Source organism: Dermacentor silvarum, chromosome 5 (assembly GCF_013339745.2).
Source record: "Dermacentor silvarum isolate Dsil-2018 chromosome 5, BIME_Dsil_1.4, whole genome shotgun sequence".
In the NCBI taxonomy this organism is placed as follows: Eukaryota; Metazoa; Arthropoda; class Arachnida; order Ixodida; family Ixodidae; genus Dermacentor; species Dermacentor silvarum.
This window is the reverse complement of record NC_051158.1, coordinates 83,779,099-83,801,310: the sequence shown is the minus strand read 5'-3', so window position 1 is coordinate 83,801,310 and position 22,212 is coordinate 83,779,099. Positions and strand designations below refer to the sequence as shown.

The 22,212-nt window shown below is 47.8% G+C and overlaps 1 protein-coding gene across 1 annotated transcript; it reads right to left on the bottom strand.

Annotated features, from left to right (window-relative positions):
- Positions 1 to 1,251: 1,251 nt before the first annotated feature.
- LOC119453559 (ice-structuring protein 4-like) lies at positions 1,252 to 21,209 on the bottom strand. Its single transcript, XM_037715613.2, has 3 exons — positions 21,008 to 21,209; positions 11,424 to 11,564; positions 1,252 to 1,441 (listed from the first exon to the last, which is right to left on the bottom strand). The coding sequence occupies exons 1-3, from the start codon at positions 21,075 to 21,077 to the stop codon at positions 1,269 to 1,271; spliced, it is 384 nt and encodes a 127-aa protein (XP_037571541.1). The 5' UTR covers positions 21,078 to 21,209; the 3' UTR covers positions 1,252 to 1,268.
- Positions 21,210 to 22,212: the final 1,003 nt, after the last annotated feature.

The window sequence follows — 22,212 nt, the reverse complement described above, 5'->3', positions numbered from 1 at the left end:
CCTTTTTTTCAATGTCTATGTAAATGATCTCGTTCTTGTCGATAGGGAACCAAAATATACAATCCACCCAGGTGATACTACCGTGCTTTTCCCGTCGAACAATATTGCAAGTCTAATTTCAACCTCAAGTTCTGTCCTTGCTAAAACACATAGATGGTCGCAGTACACTGGTATAAAAATTAACACTGAGAAAAATTAAGGTATTTTATTTCATGTCAAAAATAAATGTGTGAACTTACAGACGGACATTTTAATAGGCTCTTCAAGAATTGAGCTTGTCCGCTCTGCGAAAACGCTAAGTGTGTTTTTGATAGCGATATATCATGGACTGATCACATATCTAGACTTCCTTGCAAGAAAACTTGCGCAAGTCGCTGGAATACTGATCAGGTTAAAACAACTGCTACGCAATGTCAAACTTCTCTTATACAATTCTCTCTTCCTGTGTCACGTACACTACTGCTGTGTCAGTGCCTGGGTACGACGTCTGCTGCCAACATAAATCGATTATTGCTGCTTCAACGTAAGGCAATTCGTACTACCTGTAATGTTCGATTAGATGCTAATACTGCACCTCTCTTTAAAAAGACGAAATTACTCACGCTGCACTCTCTTTTAGACTTCAGGCTGTCCTTAGCATATCGTAAAGACGAGAAGCAAAACCTGTCATACATTACGTCCTTAACGTAGGAAACTAGAAACAGAACAGAATACAGCACACGGTCACCTGAGCACTAGCATGTGCCAAATCCTCGCATTAACTATGCTTTTCAAATGTTACATCATCGCTTACGTTGCCTGTTAAACACACTAAAGCACAACAACATCGATGTCACTTCTTGTCCTGTTTCGCTTTTGTATGAGTTTTTCAGCGATATTTGAACATGACTGAATTTGTTGCTTCATTTTTTTTTGTTGAAGATCTTGTTGGTCATGTGTAAACTGCGGATTTCGGGGCTTTTATGGTTGGTGGTGTTTTTTTTTTTTTACATTGCATTTCTTTTTGCTGGCAGAAGTCCAAGCCAACATTGTCTAGTATTGCATTGTTTGTGTTGTTGGTCCTGAATCAGTGCCTGTGCCTGGCGCTGCTGCATTCCCTTAGACTAGGTTCTGAATCCCCTCAGGTTGCTGTGTGCAACTTGTTTCTCAAATCCCCCATAAATTGTAGGTTTATGGAAATAAAGGCACTTCAACTTTCAAGCAAAGAATTTTTTGTGCACCCTCCAGTTTATTGTACATTAGCTGCTGCTCCTGCTGCTAGGCTGCTGCTAGCCTCTGCGTGCCGCATCCGCAGCGTTGGCGGCTGTCCGGCGTGCTGCATCTGCGGCATTGGCAGCTGTCCTGCGTGCTGCTTCGGAGGCGGTGGCGGCTGTCCTGCGTGCTGCTTCTGCTGCGTCGGCGGCTGTCCTGGCGGCGGCCTGGGCGGGGGTTTGTCTCTTACCTGGAAACGAGGTTACACGTCACATGGCGTAGAAAGTACATCTGTCTGCGTACACCTCTCCTCGCCACACGTCTCGACAAACGCCAATTGAACATCGACCTCGTCCACGTGACATTGCTGCGTCAACGTCTCAGAGTGTGCAGTTGCATGAAATTCTGTCAACATTCCGGCATTGCGTGTGAGAGGTGTAGCACAAACACAAACATTTCATGACTTAAATAGCTCGCCCTGGTGGCTTAGCAGCTATGACACTGTGCTGCTAAGCACCAGGACTCCGGATGAAATCCAGGCAACGATAGCCACATTCTGATGGGGGCGAAATGCGAAAACGCTTGCATGCCGTGCATTTGGGGCCCGTTAACTCTTTCAGGGTCAATGACGTACGTGTAGGTCCTCCGCGAGCACCTTCAAAAGGGTCAATGACGTACATGTACGTCATTGCTTGTATATTTAAAAAGCGCCGCTCTTCCGATCATTTCTTTCGCTTGGCATGTGCTGCTACTCGACGGGAACACGTGTAATTTTTATATTGCGCCGATGCCTCTCGGTTTCCTGTTTTTATTATTTTTAATGGCAACGGCGCGTCGGCTATCGCTCACGCATACGGGCGCGCGCGCGCGGCGGCGGCGGCGGTGGCATGTTTTGGTTTTCTCTTGCGGCGGCTCCCGCTTGTTGCACGCGCTAAATTGATGGCTATCTGCTTTCAAATGTCTGAAAGGGTGGTCGCTAGTTACTCGATCGTTTATCGCTAGCCGCGGCGCGATTACACCTGTTACCGGGAAGGCGCGCATATACACAAACGACGCTGCCGTTTTTGCGTTTCCTTTTATGGAGACCACAAAAGCTCTATCGCACCTTGTCAGCGTCAAGACGAAGGCTTCTCACTTCTTACGGTTTCCAGACGTGCACACAACTATTTTCCAGGGCGCTTATCTTCATATTCATGAATAAACATTGTGTATTTTACAACACAAATGATCTTTTTCGTCACTTTATGGCCATCCTAAAAAAATTACAACCATTTTTTTAGATAGGTTCTTACGAAGAATTTAAATCAGCAATGAAAAAATCGACCCTGGGGGTAGCATTTGGTTAAAAAATTCGACCCTCAAAGATCCCCTCAGGTGATGAAAATTTCCGGAGTCACCCACTACGGCGTGCCTCATAATCGGATACCCGTTTTGGCATGTAAAACCTCAGTGTACATATATGTATAAGCATGATCGAAATTTTGACCTGTGCCATGCATAAACAAAACATTGCGTTGCAAACAGTGCATGTTGTATGAGCTGAAAATAGTGACGATTCTAGACACAGTGACGATTCTACACACACAGGTTTTACAGAATTCCATTATTCGCTTCACGTAGATTCAAACAAGTGCGTTGCATCTCCGTAATATTAATGCTATTTAGCGGGTAATGACGCTGACAGCGGAATATGACTGACCACATCGGGTTTTAACAAGACATAGAACGCTTTTCGCAAATAACTGAAATTTCAGCACTGTTAAGCCATCGATTCATCAATACTGCTAAGGGAAGTCAGTAAGTTCTTGCCTGATGAGCCTTTCGTCAAAGCCATCGATACAGAAACAGCTGAAGCGACTGAAGTGACATCTGGATACCAAAATTCTTGTAAATACCGCAACCATGCCACCCGGTTATTAGGCCAATTAAGAGCTTCAGCTCTGAGGAACCCTTCTAGCGAGAACCTGTGCCAAGCTAATGTGAGGTTTCCATTAGAATTATTTTCTACCTTAGCCCTTTTCAGAGGTCCGAGTGGAGCTACACCTTCACTATCCCACGGACTGACTGGTTATGAACTGTGAGTGATAAACAACGAATATAATCGAGCATAAGAAAACCTTGAATTACACGGGCCAATCCGTTCAGCCAATCCCCCCGTCCGGTTTATCACCCCTACACTCCATTCCCTCGTGAAACATTCATGGTGTTAAATAAATTAAATAATTATCTTCCAAAGCACTGCACACTCCGCCGAGAAGAACGACGAGGCTCTAGAATAACACTCTTTGTGTATTTTATAGCAAGCCCTCGTGATTTTAAAGTAAATAAATAATTAGTTTTTTTGAAGTCAAACATGTCGCGTGCTTTTATTGCGATAGCAATTATATGGACACTCCAGGCGCATTTTTGCCATCGCCATTGCCATGAGGTTCTGCATAAAGTCCAAGGGCGATGACACCGTCACCGCGCGCCGTATGCCGTATGTGCGAGTGTGCGTATGAGCCTGCGATGGTGATCCGACGATCGCAGCTCAATCTCACGCGCGCATGGGAGGAAAGCGGGGAGGAAACGCGCTGTCTCGTAGCGCGCACGGCACCGGGGCAGGGGAGGCAGGGAACGGCGTTGTACTTCGGCAGCAACTACGCATGGCGTAGTCGCGCGGCCTTTATCTTGAAATCGATCTGCTTTGGGGGCACAGTCTAGGTGGGACGACGGCTCGTACCTTTGCGTCTGCTGTGTTTTCGCCGCTCAGCTTGCGTTGAAGCGATAGACAGCACGAAGGTCACTTCGCTCGCGGTTGCCACCGCACTTCCTCACTCCAGCGTTTTGACAGCGAGTATCCTCAGTCGTCAAGTGTGAAGTGTTCATGTTTGCCTGTGTGCGCTGACACATTGCTTGTTAATTTAGTTAAGAAGAGAATGTTTACAATCTCGTACGGCCGGTAAAACTACTATCCTTACTTGGTATGGCTGTAAGCTAATTTGCTATTGCAATCGATGCTTCGACTTTCGGGCGAAATTGCGACTTTTTTACCCTAAAGCGTTAACGGCACCGTGTCGCAAATAATCCGGTGTCGACGTCCGGCGCCGTAGCCGGCGTTGGCGTCCTGTGTGCTAAAAATATTCTATACGCCACTAAAGTACTTCTTCTACCACTAAAGTTGGTCACACTTCGTCTTACATTCTTTTCAAAGTTATTCCTCGTAATTTTGATAATGACAGCCAACGAACAAATGGCATGAAACCGACAGCGCATGCCATTTATGTTAAATCTTCTCAGGCTGAAATATTAAAAGCGCGAAGCAGCAAAAGAAGAGTGCCCCACGCAAGATGCCGCGTTTATACCAGAAAGCTCGCATTCGTGCATAGCTTTCGACGCCAGCGTTTCCGGTAAACATTACGGTCGCATAAGCTGCAGTTGCCGGCAAGCGTGAGCTGTCAGGGATCTTTGAATGCGATCGCATTGCACTCTTAAAGGCGAAGCTTAAGCGTCCTCCAATTTATTTACAAAAAGAATTTACCCACTGGCTCAAAGTCCATGCACGGGTGAAAGCCTTTGGTTAGTCCGGGGAGTGTGCGCAGGAAAACCTCGCCGAGCGATGACGTCACTCTGCGTCGCCTAGCAACGCCGAGCCTCGCAACAGCTGTGTAGTTGGAGCAAAGCCGCGACGTCACCGCGCGCCGTCGCTTTGCCAAGCTTTGCCGACCCATGACGTCATCACGCCGAGCTCCACGCCACACATCTGGTAGGCAGAGCTAAGTAGTGACGCCACGGCGATGATCCTCATAATAATAGCTCCGCGTCGCCGCCGCGGCGACAGAATGCCCCACTTCTCCGCGCCGAGCACATCGCCGTGAGAATGGGGCGAACGAAGCAGTGCGTTACTCCCGAAAAAGAGGAAGCGCGGTGCGAAAACCATCGTGCCGCTACTCGAGAGCGGATGAGGCGACTTCGGACCAACCCCGTGTATCGCGCCGGTGAAGCGGCGGCAAAACATCGGCGATTTGCATAACATTTGGAGTTACGAGCTCGCGTTAACGAGCAAAAGGGTGTGTGCAGCCAGAAGCGTCGATAAAACGATCCGGGCCTGAGACTTAGCCGAACCGAGATAAAGCTAGGTGGTCTCGACAGCTTCGCTGTTTGCACAGTCTTCGCACCACTAGTGTGAAGCCGCCCGAATTTTTTTTTTTCATTGTGTAAAACCAAACGTCAGGTTCCAGTTCTAGGCGCACGCAGCTTGAACGAGCGCATCTGGGTTATATTCTCGCCTTTTCGTGCTAATTAGGCAATATTACGGCTCCGTACATAACTTCACGCTAACTTGGTGCTTCTTTAACTTTCCATGCTTCATTGAGACACACTTTTTGTTGTCTTACTTGCACTAGAAGGCCTAAAATTATTTAATTAACCAGGCGAAAGTGGTTTAATACCCAGATCTTCCAAATCTCAAATCGACCTCAACTCTACAAAGAAGGCCCTGTCTTCAAATTTATTCTCTTGTCATTGTTAACGGAACGTGACAGGGCGAGGATTCCGCCAAGAATGGTAATGCATTCAGCGAAGTGGATGTGTATAGGAAAAATGAACACGCTGAAGTGAAATGGAACTCTGTGAACACTATGTACGCAGAGCGTTCATTTTTTTACAGCGAAGCTGTTTATGCGGACCCTGTGCCGTCATTGTCAGAGTTCGCTAGAAAGAGGCCACGTGACCTAGCAGGAGAGGAGACAAAAAGAGCTCAACAGGGGGAAAGGGGTTGGAGTGACTCATTTCCCCCGTGAAAATTCTGTGAGAGCGTGCAGATGATAACGAGAACGGGGAGGGGGGTTGATGTAAGTCGCGCCGTCCACTACTCGCGTTGGAGGGGGATAGCGTGAGCCGCGCCAACCAATGGCGGTGTAGGAAAAAGTAGATCAACCGAGGAGTGGGGTGTGAGAGGAGTTCGTGCTAGCGTTGGTTGTATATACGGAGCCTTTGTCAAGGACTCTTGTCTGGGAACGTCGTAGAAAAAAAGCGCGAGGAACGTACTAGGAACGCCGTCGCCCATGGACGCCGACATGTCCCATCCCCGCAAGAAGCGCTGTTCGCGCCAGCCAAACGGCCGCGAATGCACAGCTTCGCTGTTCATACATCTCCACGGAGTGGAAGGGTCGGTGATATTTTTAACCTAATATCCGTAGTTCCTTCCTTACCATCATATGTAAAACAGGCGTAAAGAAGTCGCGTACAAAAATGTGTACACAGTGGTTGAAGAGGATATGCGGCACGTACACCTCGGCAATGTCAGATGCTGAGGACGCCTCCACGATCATGGACAATGAACGGTCGGGGCGATGTTAAAGCGATCCTTAACTTAAACTTACAGCGCCAACACTTAAGACAAACCACAAAAGGAAGATACGAGAGACACTGGCATCGCCACAGTGGACAGTAGCGAGGTGAAACATTGCAGGATCCGAGCAGACTTCGTGTAACCCCTTGAGCAATGCGAAGTAAGCAAATTGCTTTCAAGGGGCAGCAGTGGCTAAGCACATGCGCCCCGAACTAAAGCGCCTAATTTGACTAAATACACGACGGGAAAGCTACTTGTTACATATTGTAATCAACGCAGAAGTGTAGTGTTCCATCCTTCTTCTTCATTAGAACAACTGGCAATGACCACGGGCTGCTGGATGGTTGAATGACTCCATCGTCGGGCATCTCCTTTACTTGCGTCTGAATCGCCTCGCGTTCTTTAGCAGAGACACCATAGGGATGTTGTGGGATAGGGCCAACATCATCCTCGGTAATTTTACGGTGCCTGGTGAGGGGTGTTTGGTGGACTTTAGACGAAGAGGCGAAGCAAGACTGAAATTACTTTAAAAGGTCGTGAAGTGCAGCCTTCCTCTCGTCCGAAAGCTTCGAATTGACGTCGAGGCGGTCAAGAAAATTGTCATCAGCCCTAATTTCCTCGGATGCGAAGCACTCTGCGACGTCGGCGACAGGGTCTGCATAGGCGACGGTAGTGCCGCGGAAAAGATGTCGGTGTTCGTAGCTGAAATTTGTGAGGAGTATTTGCGTCCACCCATCACGAACACGAACCAGACTTCGGGCAGCACATACACCTTCAAGTAGCAAAAGAGAGACTTTGCTTTCGGCGACCCCGTGTCCGTCTCGGAGATTCTCGCACGTGACTTCTACTGGAACAGTCGCTCGTGGCGGCAATGTCACGCTGTCGTCAGCAACACGCAGCGCAGGTTTACGACAGCTGTCGGCGTCTTGCTCTGTGGCATGTAGTGTCGAGGTCACGCTGCGCTCACGAAGATTTATTATTGCACCGTACTCGCGAAAAAAGTCCATACCGAGAAGGAGTTGACGCGAACACTCTTGGAGGACGAGGCAGGTGACTACAAACATCGACGCACGAATTTTAACTCTTGCAGCACAGCGGCCCAGCGGAATAACAACGTCACCTACAGCTGTGGGAATGCGCGTTCCATTCCAAGGGGTCATATCTTTCTTAAGAATTGTAGCCAATTTCCCGCTGATAATTGAATATTCTGCACCTGTGTCCACCAATGCGCTGACCTGTAGACCGTCTATCAGCACAGGTATGTGAAACGAGACTCGGTCACCAAGTTCAGATGGGGTAACCGGCGATTCTTTGCCACTGCACGCATACGGGGATGTGACCGATGTGTTGTCTTCCTCAAGCGTAGAACTTGCCGTTTTCAGAGAATCTGCGACATTCCGTACAAGCGTCGATGAGAGGTCTTCCGCACTTTGAGTTCCAGCGACCTCGCCCCCGAAGGCCGCTGCCTTCAGTTTTCCCGATGGGAGCTTGGCGAGCGGCCCTGTGCCGTCGCCCCGAAACGTGGAAGAATGGGTGAGGGTCGCCTCGGAGATAGTGACCGCGATTGACGCCGTGTGAAAGGTACCCGTTGCTGGTCCAGATACTCTTCAATTTCCCTTGGTCTCTGGCGAACCTGATGGAGCCAACCATTGACTGTCTCACTCCGTAGAGCTTCTCCATTTCTTCGCGGACGACAGAGCGAACGATTTCGCGAACCCATTCGGTGCTACTGCTCCCGAAGGTGGCGAACAATTCGGGAGCTGACGTGGCATTCACCTGCCGATCGAAGAGGGCAGACCGCTGATGAAGAACTTTCTCAAACGTCACAGCTTCAGTGAGGAACTCGGCCACACTTTTTGGAGGGCTTCGCACCAGACCAGCAAAAATTTGCTCCTTCACACCACGCATTAGGTGGCGTAACTTTTTGTCCTCTGGCATAGCAGGACCCGCTAGTTTAAAAAGTCGAGTCATATTCTCGACGTACATGGTGACGGTCTCATTCGGCACCTGAACGCGGCATCGTAGTTCACGCTCAGCGTGTTCTCGACGGTCGGTGTTCCTGTAGCACCCCAGAAGGTGATGTCAGAATTCACGCCCGGATTTTAACACGTCTTCTCTATTTGGTAACCACGTGCGGGCGGCGTCCTTTAAGCTGAAGTACACGCGCCGGAGTTTTGTGGCATCATCCCAGCAGTTGGTCGCAGCGACTCGTTCAAACTCTCTCAGCCAGTCATCCAGGGCCTCACATAAATCTCCGTGAATAGCAGGCGGCGACAGCGGGTTCTGAAGGCTACAGTAGGTCGGAGTAGGAGGCGTCGGAACTTCCGTGGTGATTTGAGACGACGTTATAGCAGGCTGTCCTGGTGTCTCTGGTTGTAAGCCTCGTTGTCGACGGCTTGCTCTGTGAACTGGGGTGTTCACGGGCATAGGACTCGGGTTCCTGCTGCCGGACGGGGTCTTGTGCATGGGATGCGTCGTCATCGTCGTACCCAGCACCTCCACCAGTTTTGTCACGCGTTTGGACGACAAGGTGAACAAGATGACAAGGTTGTTTTTTCGTGGCTCAGAACCGTTCAATAGGATCCTCTACTTTCTCGTCTTCTCTGTGCGCTTTTCTCCCCAAAACGCAAGGTGGCAATATTAACATATGTCGCGTTCTAATCCACCGACCAGGATTAATCTTTGCCTACAAACGACTTCACTGTTCCCTTTCATATTGGTTATATAATGAAAATACTAACGGGAGCAAATATCGTAATTGGTATTTCAAATAAAGCAATGAACCTTCGTAAAGCGGGTGGACGCCGTAGCAGCCGGCGAAGTGCTTTCTCGCTAAAGGTTTCTGAAGATTCGATGTAAGCTTCTTCGGACACAAGTGCTATCAATGATGACTTTAACATCAGCTAAACGTTGCACACGAGAATATTGGCGGGCCTCTAAAGGTTTACTCTTAGGTGACATTGTTAATGATGTATGCCTACGAGCAGTGTGGCATTATTATCACCATCAGCGTATTCTTATGTCCCGTGCAGGACGAAGACCTCTGACCGCAGTTTCCAATTACCCCTGCATTGCGTCAGGTGAATCCATCCTATGCCTACAAATTTCCTCATTTCATCGCGTCACCTAATTCTCCGTAGTCATCGACTGCGTTTTCCCCCTCCTGGCGCCAATTCTGCAACTCTTAATATGCCAACGGTTATCCGTTCTCTCTATTGCATAACCTGCCCAGTTCTATTTCTTCCTTTTAATGCTAACTAGAGCATCGGCTACCCCCGTTTGCTCACTAATCATTACCAATGTCTTCCCGTCCCTTAAAATTACGTCTATAGTTTTCCGTTACATCATTTCTTGCGCGGCCCTTAAATTCGTCTTTAAGTCTTTTCGTTAACGTTTAAGTCTCTGCATCATGAATTAATGCAATCAGAATGCAATGACTGCGCACTTTCGTATTCAAGGGAACAGTTAGTGTTGAGAACAGTAAATATTGATCTGTCAAAGCGTTTGCCTCTACAGACGCTTACGTCAAAGAGCACAGTGACGACAACATGATTCTGAAAGCATGATTAACGCCCCCGTCAGAGCACAACACCAGAGCTAAGTTCCCAGCTCTTACGTGTGTCAGCGGCACAGGCCGCTACAGTTACCACCAGCAGGACTACCGATGTTACCACCAGCATTGTCGATGCTCATCTTCGCCTTCCTTCCAAGAACAATTGGGGCCACTACACCGCTGCTCGCGCTTTTTCTTCGGTCACCAAGGCCCAGCGGATGTAGCAGATCGGCCACCCAGTTATTAAAAAAAATGGCAATCTTTTTCTCGCACACGTTGCTCCAAGTGTTGCGAACGGAAGTCACTCATATCTGTCTAAGGGCACGCTTATGCGGCTCCAAAATGTTGCTCTCTGTGCTGCCCTATCAAGGGTTATTTTACAAACATCTCAACGTGCAGTAATGAGTTACGCAACCAATGAAATGCTGAGATACGACAGTCTCGAGTATTGGGCTGCCCTCTTCTAGAACGAGGTGATGTTACTCCAGCACCCGGCATCAGAGTAGTGGCAATTTGGCCACGTACTGATGCCTACGAAGGAAGCCACTAATTGAAACACGACAACTTGCTAAATTTATGCAGACGCGAATAAAAGCAAATGGGTCACACGCGAAACACTGCTACTCTTTCTTGCTTTGTTTCGTTGCTTTTTTCTTCTTCATCTATATACCACCGGATATGCTAATGCCTTCAAAATGACTGCTTACAGATCATTTGCTCAAGGTTATTATGACATTCTGTTCTCAGTACAGTGTTGAAGGGAAACCAGTCTGGTGAGAAAGGAACAAAAAAGAACTTAAACGTACACTCACAAAATAAAATAAAATCTCAATTGTACCCTTGTTAACAATGCTAAACGTCTCGTTGTTAACAAAGGGGCCGTATGGTCCCAAGAACGTCGAATCAATATTATATGTTGTATTTATATGTTATGGTATTCATGTTTATTTGAATGCCAAGGGGATAACAGCACCATTGAATTTCAGTTACTCGCTGGCAATCAATAAGTTATGATCTCTACTCAACACCGGGTATTTCTACATACACTCGATAAGAAGTGAAACTCCTTAGAGCCTCAGATTACTTCATGACAACGCAAGAAATGGTTCATATAAACACAAAATTCATTTCTTTATCATTCGGGACTTTTACTAGTTCATAAATGCGCGGATGTCTAAATCTAACTGCTCGAGCGTTTATTTTTTTTTTTCTTCTCACCGCCCCATCGAAATGCGGTGGCCGCGGCCTGGTTGTAACAGTAGCGAAACGCCGTAACCACTGCGCTACTACATCGGGTTTTGCCTACCGTCTAGAGAGAGCAAACAAAAGCCATGACGTCGTCCTTACCACGGGTCTTACTTGCTGCTTCTGCGGCGTTGGCGGCTGTCTTGCGTGCTGCTTCTGCGGCGTCGGCCGCTGTCTTGCGTGCTGCTTCTGCCGCGGTAGCGGCTGTCTTGGCGGCGGCCTCAGCGGGGGTTTGTCTCTTATCTGTAAACCAGTAACAAGTCACATGACGTAGAACGTACATCTGTTTGAGTACACCTCTCCTCGCCACACGTCTCGACAAACGCCAATTGAACATCGACCTCGTCCACGTGACATTGCTGCGTCAACGTCTCAGAGTGTGCAGTTGCATGAAATTCTGTCAGCATTGCGGCATTGCGTGTGAGAGGTGTAGCACAAACATAAACATTACATGACTAAACGTAGCACACGAAAATATTGGCGGGCCTCTAAAGGTTTACTCTTAGGTGACATTGGTGATGATGTATGCCTACAAGCAGTGTGACATTATTTTCATCATCAGCGTATTGTTATGTCCAGTGCAGGACGAACACTTGTGCCAGCGATTTCCAATTACCCCTGCATTGAGTCAGCTTAATCCATCCTATGCCTTCGCATTTCCTAATTTCATCGCATCACCTAATTCTATATAACCTTCAATTGCGATTTTCCTCTCCTGGCGCCCGTTCTGAGAAATTTATTAGACCAACGGTTATCGGTTCTCCGCATTGCATAACCTGCTCATTTCTATTTCTTCCTTTTAATGCCAACTAGAGCATGGGCTACCCCGTTTGCTCGCAAATCATTACCGCTGCTGTCTTATCTCCTAAAATTAAGCCGATTGTTTTTCGTTCTGCTCTGGCATTCCTTGAACTCCTCATTCATCCCGCACGGCTTGTGATGCTTGTAGGCACCCCTTACCGGCAAGTTTTCAAGTCAGCAGGCTTTCAAAGCGAAGGTTTATTTGCCTCCTCCTTCGACTTTTGCGCTTGTACTGTTTTCATTACACCGCGTCGGAAGGGGGGGGGGGGGGGGGGGGACATGTGCATACATGGCAGGAGCGTGGCAGAGAGTAAGGTTAACGGGAGAAGTGCGTTTGGACCTTTCCATCGCGTCGCATGTGCACCATGCCCACTGGAGCTCCCTGGGTGCCGCCACATTAGCCTCTTGACAGCTGTAAATATACGTAACCACCCTCACAATAACTGCAGAAACTGCAGCGCTTACCTTCCTACTGCCGTGCAAATCTAGAGGGGACGTGGATAGATCTGTAGAGGGGAGGGGTAGACGTGGCTGACAATGGGTAGAACCGACGCAGTCGCGAAACTCGTGAATAACAGTCTCGCCACTTTCCCAGTTCCCATACAGGGAGACTCGGCGAAGACGGGAAAGATGCCCGTTTCAACGCACGCCGCCGACGCCCCATCCTCTTGAGCTGCTGTGCTGCCCCGGTGGTGCTGCAAAAATGCCGATAAACAACGCCCCCTACTGCGCTTCCCTCGGTTTCGAGTAGAACAAAAGGTGGACGTCTGCTGCCGAAAACAGAGGCGTACAATGGATCCGATGGTTGCGCTTGCCCTGCGTTATGGATTCCAGAAAATTCGCGCACGGAAAACTTCAGGCCGAGCACTCCTCAGAGAGGCAATAATCTCTGTGAGGCCAAGTACGTTTACGACGTGCAAGAGATCGAAGGGATTGTTTCGGCACGCTGCAACTCGAAAGTGCAGCGAATATATTACGACGCAGACATACAGGTAAGTTCTATAAAGCATGTGCCCGGGATTATGAATAATTATTGCATGAACCGCTTCCTCTTAAAAGAGCCAAAATGACCAAGTGATCGGCAATAAGTGGTGTCAGGGATTAAAGGTCAAACGATGACAGCTAGCCACTGCAGCACAATCAATCCATCGCAGAAATACTTCTCGGCTATGCACGCGTAATGTTCGGCATCTGTCTTTAATAATCAAATCATGTCTGTGCGCGGCGGAAGTTCGCAATTTCGCGTGAAGGGCACATAATTACATTGATCTTTTGTTGTGTCGCCCTGTGTTAGTTGAGCGTGAAACGGCGTTGGCCAAAGTGTTCTCGTTGGTCAAAGCGCACAAGACCGTGTGTACGTTACAAGTATCTTCTGAGTCCGAAAAACTATGCTGAAAACTTGAAACAACGCGCAAACTATCCGAGGCTCGCGTCACCCTCTGGCCCGTCGTCGAATTTGTACTACTCAGCAACTAACTTCTTTTTTTCCCACCAGGTTGCGCCACAGGGCGTTCCAAACTTTTCCCCGTCAGCCCCATAGCCACTAAACCCCCCAAAATTCTGGGGTTTTACGTGCCAAAACCACAATCTGATTATGAGGCACGCCGTAGTGGTGGATTCCGGAATAATAATACCACCGGGGGTTCTTTAACGTGCACTTAAATCGAAGTACACGGGTGTTTTTGCATTTCGCCCCCATCGAAATGTGGCCGCCGCGGCCAGGATTTGATCCCGCGACCTCATGCTCAGCAGCCCAACAGCACAGCCACTGAGCAACCACAGTGGGTGCCACTAAACCACCGCCGCATGTACGGACATGAACGTTGTGCTAAACATCGCATGGGTACATATACCGCAATTCGATCAGTTCATGTGGATTACCTAAAGAACGGCTATTACGTGCAGGAAAAATCGCAATGTCCAGGTGTAAATTAACAAGATACACTAATTAACATTGTAATTATTCCCTTTAGGACACACGTTGAAATTCCGAAACCGAATCCGAGCAGCACTGACGCCATGTCTGCCTGTAAAGAAACTTAAGGGCGTTCCGATCTGACTGACTGACGATCGATTCCCTCGAAAACCTTCTACCCAATTTCTCATGTGCCATACAGAACTTTACATGAATCTGATTTAAAATAGTACTTCCAGTTTACTGTTTTATGCATTGGGTAACAAACTTTATGCTTGGTATTGGATGTGTTGTCTTCCTCTTTAATCACAATTAGATTTTTCGAACTACATAACTGACTTGATGCTGTTTTCGGCGGCGTTCTATTTCTTACCATTATGTTTGTAATTAACCCCCTCCGATAATGCCCAACTCTGGCGCTGTGGGTATTTATAATAAATACCTGCTTAGACCGCAGTATTTGGGCCCTTGGAAAATTTTCTCCCTTATTTCTGTGGGCACCCTCCCATTATCATCCCCCACTGTGACCCTCTTTCTTCCCCTCTTCCCCTTCCCTTACGTAGAGTAGCAGGCTAGATGCTCCATATTCTGGCCCACCTCTCTAAATTTTCAAATCATTAAACGACTTCTTTTTTCCATGTCGTCCCTGACCACCACGCCCTTTGTTGGCTGTTCACCCTCAAGGACCGATCTGGCCGACACGCTCGCTGGGCCCTTAAGCTACGGGAGTACGACATCCGCGTTTCTTGACCGTTCCACAGCCCCAAATACACGGATGGTGACGCCCTCGCTCGCTCACCGGTCTCAGCTGACAGCGCTTGCCTATCCGCCCCTGAGCCCACCCTACATCATATCCTCTGCGCATCATCTAGTCGGAGCAGCACAAGGATCCCTGGATCAGTGATTCAATCGGCATCCTTTCTGATCCATCCAGCTCTTCACCATCTTGCGCTCTTCAACGCCAGGCTACCCACTTCGGCATTCGCGATGACCTTCTTTATTTTCGTAACTATCTTTCTGATGGTCGCAAATGGCTTCTTTGTGATACCCCGCCATCTACGTGACTTTCGGCGCTTTCCACGCAGACCCACATTGAGCGCATGCCGGCCTCTTCAAGACCTACGCTCGACTACGCCTCCAATTTTACTGGTGCGGCATGCATAACTAGGAGCGAAAGTTCATTCGCTCCTGTGCTCCGTGAAAAGCGCCGAAAATTACCTCCCGGACAAGTCTACCCGTCACAACCCCTTCCCTCTCCAGTCTACCCTTTGATCGTGTTGGTATTGACATACACGGAACGCTACCATCCACTCCAGCAGGGAACCGCTGGATTACGGTTGTAGTTGATCACTTGACCCGTTATGCTGAAACAGCCACGCCACCACCCGCGACGTTGCATCGTTTCTGTTACGCCATTTCGTTCTGCGCCACGGTGCCCCTCGCGAACTTCTGAGCGATAGAGGGCGCGCCTTTCTTTCCGATGCCTTGAAGGCACTCCTCGACGAATGCCTCATCGTCCACTGCACAAGTACAGCGTACCCTCGGCAAACTAACGGTGACAGAGCGCTTCAACCCTACTCTTGGTGATATGCTATCAATGTACTACGTCGCCTCTGATCATTCCAACTGGCTCCAAGTTCTTCCTTTCGTGACGTATGTTCACAATACTGCGGCCCAAGCAACTACTGGATTTTCCCCGTACTTTCTCCTATACAGACAAGAACCATCTAATACGTTCGATACAATTCTTTAATATAAGCCTGATGCGTCCGAAAATACTCCGCTATCTAAAGCTGCTCCACATGTCGAGGAATGCCGACAGATTGCCCACTTTTTTTCCACCGAGGACCAGTGGCAGCAGCAATTCCGTGAACCTGCCGACCGTCCAGCACCAACTTATTTCCCTGGCTCTTTGGTATGGCCATCGGGTACCCAATACCACACCCGGCCGTTCCGCAAAACTTGTTGCGAAAAACTGGAGGACGCTTAAGCTTCGCCTTTAAGAGTGGAACGCGATAGCATTCAATGATCACTGATTGCTTTTCAGGCTTGTCGGTAACTGCAGCTTTCTCTTTATCTCGAACTTCGCATCTGCGCGCCGCTGTTCCTACGGTAAAAATGCTGGAAAAGGTGTTTGTGGTTTAGTTTCCTCGTAACAGAATTATGTTTTCCCGTACACTCGAAATAGAATCCGACGCTATCATGTCTGTAGGTTGTGGTTAAGCCATACTTTGCGATTTTTCTGACGGATTTTACTTTGAGAAATTCAATTTTGTTCAGTAACGCCTTGCGCCGCGCTGAGGGCCTGCGCGGTCGGGGTGGTTCGAAATGATTTTCTCCGCCACCGACCCCGGCACGTCTACACCGAAAAAGACGCCGAATGTTCTGCGACACGAGGCCCTTAACACTATCGCGTTGATTCCTCGGACTCTACCGCGTTCTGGAGTAAACGTCCCCCGCAATTACCTCGTGGAGCCCCTCACGCCATCGACAGACCGACGCCATCGGGGCCGCAAACTTGTCCACGTCTGTCGCATTAAGCCGTGCTACGACCCAATAGTAGTGCATGCGCCTTAAGCCGCCAGTATGGCGCCTTTTTCTGCGGAGGGCTGCTGTAATGGAGAAGAGTAGCCTGCGCCTCAGCAGAATCACCACCGGCATGAGCTCGTGGTTGCTGTGCTCGGCCGAACCCTTGTGACTGCTGCCCGTTCGCCTGCGTCCGCCACTAATAAACCTCTTAACAAAATGAAAAGAGTCAAAAAATAAAATTGACCATATATTCTCATTTTTGAAGAAAGTGAAGTATGTCGCTTGTGTGGAATCCATTTGGTAAAAGAAAAATGATGATTACATAAACCGTGTGATGCATACGTGTGATGTAGTTCGCAACTGCAAATCCGATCAGTTAAGGAGTTAGCAAATTAGCAGCTTTCGATTATGTGGCCTATCACGACAATGAAATCCCCGCAACAAGGGAACAGCACGTCACCAGATGCAAGTTCAGTGTTGTGGTCGTAGTGGTATAAAAACTTGGTGTGGTTTAGCTTTGGTTAACCCTGGTTGTTAACGAAAGCTTCGCTGCCCTGGCTAGGCACATTGTCGAGCTGTGGCCGAGTGTGGTTTCGCAATGATATACATACTTGTGTCCAATGAATAGAATGTTTATTCATCATTTTGTTATGCGTAGGAGCCTACATGCAACACGTTGCATGTAGGCTCCCTACCTAGGAAGACACTGTGGTGCTCAGTGAAGTAGTGAGACTTGGTTGCAACTCGCAGCCGAGCCCAACTCTACTCGCGCAATGGCGGCAATGTCTCCTTTTAGGGCTCCGTAAAGGCCTAATATGGTCCGACGTAGCGTGAACGCGCGCACAGGTTATGTCACGTTGGCGAGAACAACAGCGGCTATAGTTCGACCGATGGTTCGACGCACTGGCGCCACCAACGTAACCGGACGCGCGGCGAATGCGCACCGACGCGCCCGGCATCTGATGACGCTCACCAACGTGCATACCGATGGACTATAAACGCGCCTTAATGCTCTCTTGTAGTTTGACCTCTAGCTCTCAAGGTGAAAACTGTTGAGTCGCCGACGGCTGCCCGTGGTAGCGTAATGAAGCTTTCGCTTCAAAAGTGCGATACTAGAGCGTCGCCCGAACATAGTTGTTTGGGATGCAAATTTGATGAGACTGGTCAAAAAAATGCTTAACCTTGCACTCGGCCGCGCAACGCTTCAAACAGCGAAGCTGGGCGATCGTTGCCCAGCATTTTCCGGAAGTGCGCGCGAACTTTCCATCTTATTACTCATAATGATGATAATTTGTTTTCGCGTGCCTCGAACTTACGGCCGTCACTGCGCGTTGCGTAGCGCAGCTTGCAACCCCGATACCGCGTTGCAATGCCAACAACGCGTTCCAGCAGACCCGCTCCGTGAATGCGTCTCTCTCTCTCTCTTGCTTTCGTAGCGCGCAAAACCTCTTCACCTCGCAGAGCACGAGCGTGCGAACGCGCCAGCTGTGAACGAAGACGACGACGTTCGAACACAATTATATGGCTCGAATAAATGCATGTTCTGCAAGCGTGGCTGAATAGCCTATCATAAAGAACAAAAAAGTGGCTGAATAGCCTACTGGTTACGATGCTCACCTTGGGACCGGGGGTTCATGGGCTTGAATACCACCTCGGCAAGAAATTTTATTTATTTTATATCTACTAGTTTCTTGATACGAGCCACAAATTACGGTTGACTTAAGCAGCATTGTTCTTAATAACACATTGATTTGCCTAAATAGAGACAATAAATTCACGTACAGGCGGCCTAAATCGAGGCATTCTCCTTGAATGATTCGAGGTTATTGAACGGAGGTCATGTGATCCGTGCGTTCGCTAAGGAATCGGCCCTCTGTGCAGTAACAGCGGCTATCCTGTAGCCGAATCGCACGGAACAATCCTTACTTGTATCGATATTTCTCTCTCGAGGCACAAGTAAGTGTTGATATTCCTCACATGCGAACCGCAAAGAATATTTGACAATTTCAAGCAGCGAATTCTCGAACCAAATACGACTCAAATAGCGCGTCCTACTGGACTCCCATTGAAAACTTCGAATAATCGTACACCATTCAAGGAATAATAAGACTAGCACCAGTTCAGAGATCTCAGTCCTGGAAGAGAGAAAATGAGTTATGAAAGGCAAAGAATTTAACGAGATTAACTGTCCGGTTGGCTACTCTGCTTCAGGGGGGAAGGGCAAAGCGCAGAAAAGATGAGAAAATAAGAGAAAATATGAGCAAACTTCGTCAGCACAAGTGCAAGGCATGCAGTTGACAACGACTACAGTTTTTTTTTTTTTCGTCCAGTCCCGATGCTTTCACAAACACACTAGTACTTTCAGAGCAACTCGGGCCCATGTCGGCTGGGACCACGCTACAAGGATTATCTCTTCCGTGAGAAGACCATTGTCAAGCTCGTCGAGGGTGATGCACAACGTTTTTCTTGGACCACTCAAACGAGGACAATAACACAGATGGTGCCCAGTCATTTCTTCGCAGTCACAAAGTTCACATTCGTGACTTTTGGCCGTTGCAGAATGATCAGGCACTAATGAATTCTACTCCAAGACATAAACAACATGTCAAAATTACGTCCTTCAACTTTTAAGGTGCTGTGCACATAATTGTGTACAAGATTAGTACACCAACAGCAAAAGCATTGATGAAAGTAATGATACTTAAAATGTGTCGCACACAATCTTGGAACATTTCTGATTGGAATGGTGCTGCAAGAAATAACGTGTGCGAAATATTTTGGTAAAATGAGTGGTAAGGTAGACAGCTTGGTATTCTTCATGGTTATGATATATTGGGTTCATTGGCGCAAGGCCCAGGGATGGCCAAAGAGCGCCAAGAAGGCTTGGTATTTCTGCTGGGTGTGAGTATGTTGTTGGATGTAGTGGGTTCACTTCATTCATTGCTTTTCACGAGGTGCTGCACCAGGCATTATTTTCAAGTGTCGGAATAGGTGCGTTTCAAGCCCGCTAAACATGAAATAGTTGATGTTGCTGCAGCGAGTTTTCACGTGGAGTCCGCGTTCTGTAAACTTGACAAATTTCGCTAAAACGTTTAAAATGATTATTCCATTCTGCAGCTCTACACTTTTTATTATTCTCAAGAGTGGAAATGAGGTGAAAGTAAGATTTTATTCAACAGAAATAACTACTGCTTGAATGGGTTGAAATGCGCTGCCGTATACATTGTCATTCGTTTTGACCATTTCTCCGAAGCCGCTCTCTACCAGTTTGAGGCGATGTTATTTGCAATGGCAATGTACCTTTTATCAGACTACGAGGAGGGATATCTGAAGAGTGGCACTAGTCTTAGTCCCACGCAGTTTCGCAACTTCGATATGCGTACTAAGCGAATCATTACAACTGGATACCTAGACATCCCGATTTCTTATGCACGTTTTATTCCAGCTTCTTCCAAAATGCACATAAACAGGCGGAACAACACTTTCTGACATAGGTGTATAAAAACCACATTTGAACACAAGTAGAATAGGTGGTAGTACCAAGTTCATGATTCTACGAAGAATACTGTAAAATAAGGAAAGGGTCTTTTGGCAACAACATTCTGGCAGGAAAAAATGTTTAATATTAGTGATTCGGCGAAGGGAAATGAACGCTGAAATATTTTCACGCACCTGAAGCTGTAGTAAAGTTGTAGCAGTGAAGTTGCATAAAAATTACAGAGGTTACACTACATCACCAACACTAGCATAATGTCATGTTCATCAAGAGCTATAGAAGAAAAATGAACAAAGTCCGTACTAGCGTACAGACTAATTTAGTAGAGTCTTGAAATGACGGAAAACTGAGCGAGTTAGTATATGCTTATCTGCGAGCGAGCGAATGATCAGGAATCAAGAGGCCCTTTTGCATTTATACCTACGGCCTTTTGACAAGTTTCTAATGGCTTCTTGAGTAATCCACTTACAGAGTGCATCAAAATCAGCGCGTGTTTCACTCCTAGATGGCTTTCACCTTTGATTTCATTCCTCTCTCCCAACCTCACTTCTCGGTTATGCTTCGCTTAAGATTCACCTGGGCATGGTGTTCAACAATTGAAGACCCAGTTGCCTGTCCAAAGTTTGCTGCTCCAACTCCTACAGACGGCATTTATCGCCTGTTGAGGCTTGGTCCAGGAACGATGGATACTCGGGAGAAATACTCTTAGAGCTATGAAGCTACGAAACAATCATACAGTCAGATAAATGCGTTGGCATATGGAAGACAAGTTCGCTAAGCCACTATTGCAAATTGAGCATGAGGAGGGCATCCATGCTTTTATTTAAACAATTTAAACAAGCATCTATGCCGTAGCGTTAAGCTTCAGAGAAAAAAAGTCTTAGAATATCTAACAAAACGAACAAAGTGTGTCAACGCAGATATAAGCAGAACCAGAAAACTCACCGTAATGTTTTGCTGTGGTGACAGCCAGGCAAATAAAGCCGAAGACGGCGACCAACACTAAGAACTTCATGTCTGGACGCGGAGCTGCTCCCTTGTCTATCCTTATATATACGAATGTGACTAATTAGACTAACGTCCGGTGAATACGATCCTGTCTCAGCGAACTCAACGCCAACTCTGCGGTCTCCCTGCAAGCACACGCTTGCCTATATATATACATTTTACGAGGCGAGACACCTCGGGTGCACCGCGGACACGGTGAATGCTGCCAACAAGGCTGTCGTACGTTGATGTCACCTTTGACTATGAGAAAGGCGCAATGAGGAAGGTGCGTGCTCAATGAAACCTTTTATTTTTATCAGAGCCATCTTTATTTTCATCTTCGCCGCTCGTTAATCCGTCTGGCACGAGTCAGCATTAAAAAAACCGGCGAGACTACGTGGAGCCAGTACCTATAGAGAGCTGTGGGCGGGGCCGAAAATTCTCGTGCGAAGCACCGAATGGAACTTGTTTTGTTATTATGACGCCAGACGAAGTGCTCGATTGCGTGTTATACAGATGGCGTGTTTCTGCATAACGTGTACATGCCCACGCTCTTGCAATTTTGTTTTAACATCGCGCAGACATAAAGCGCACGGCGTGTGAGTGGCCTTGTATAGCGGCGAGGGGCGTCGGCATCGGCGACGGTATACGCGGAGGTTCAGGATTATTTCCAGTTTAGATGCCGTCTGCTGCTCTGTTCACTACAGCAGAGCCCCCGCCGCTGCAAAACTTCTCACATTTCACGAGCCCGACGCTCGTGGTGCATTGTCACATGCACTCATTTATCCTCTTCTCAGGGACTGCATTTCACCCGCTAATAGCTTTAAGTTATCGCTCAGTGCAACACACACCTGCATGATTGAAACTTACCCGAACATTAAACATGGTTCTATCATTTGTCTGTTGTCACTGAAGCTTGTGTCGACGCGAATTGTGTAGTACTTTCTGGAAGACACGCGGGCACCAGCGATTGCTCTGGAACCTTCGATGACTCATCTATAAAAACCGACACCCTTGACCTGCCGAGTACATTTCGCCGATCGCCGACCGTGTTTGCCGCTATCGCTGTGCTTTATATGTAACTTGCTTTTGTGGGCACAAGTTCGCCCACTAAAAAAAAATTGTTTATAGTTCTCATTGCGCGTGCGCGCGTGTGCGTGGGT

Bases quoted from the DNA above. Each gene is read 5' to 3' on its own strand.
- LOC119453559 (XM_037715613.2), bottom strand. From the start codon at position 21,077: ATGAAGTTCTTAGTGTTGGTCGCCGTCTTCGGCTTTATTTGCCTGGCT. The intron at 11,565-21,007 runs GTGAGTTTTCTG...ACTGGTTTACAG, and splicing joins CACCACAGCAAAACATTACG to ATAAGAGACAAACCCCCGCT. The intron at 1,442-11,423 runs GTAAGGACGACG...CCTCGTTTCCAG, and splicing joins AGCAGCAAGTAAGACCCGTG to GTAAGAGACAAACCCCCGCC.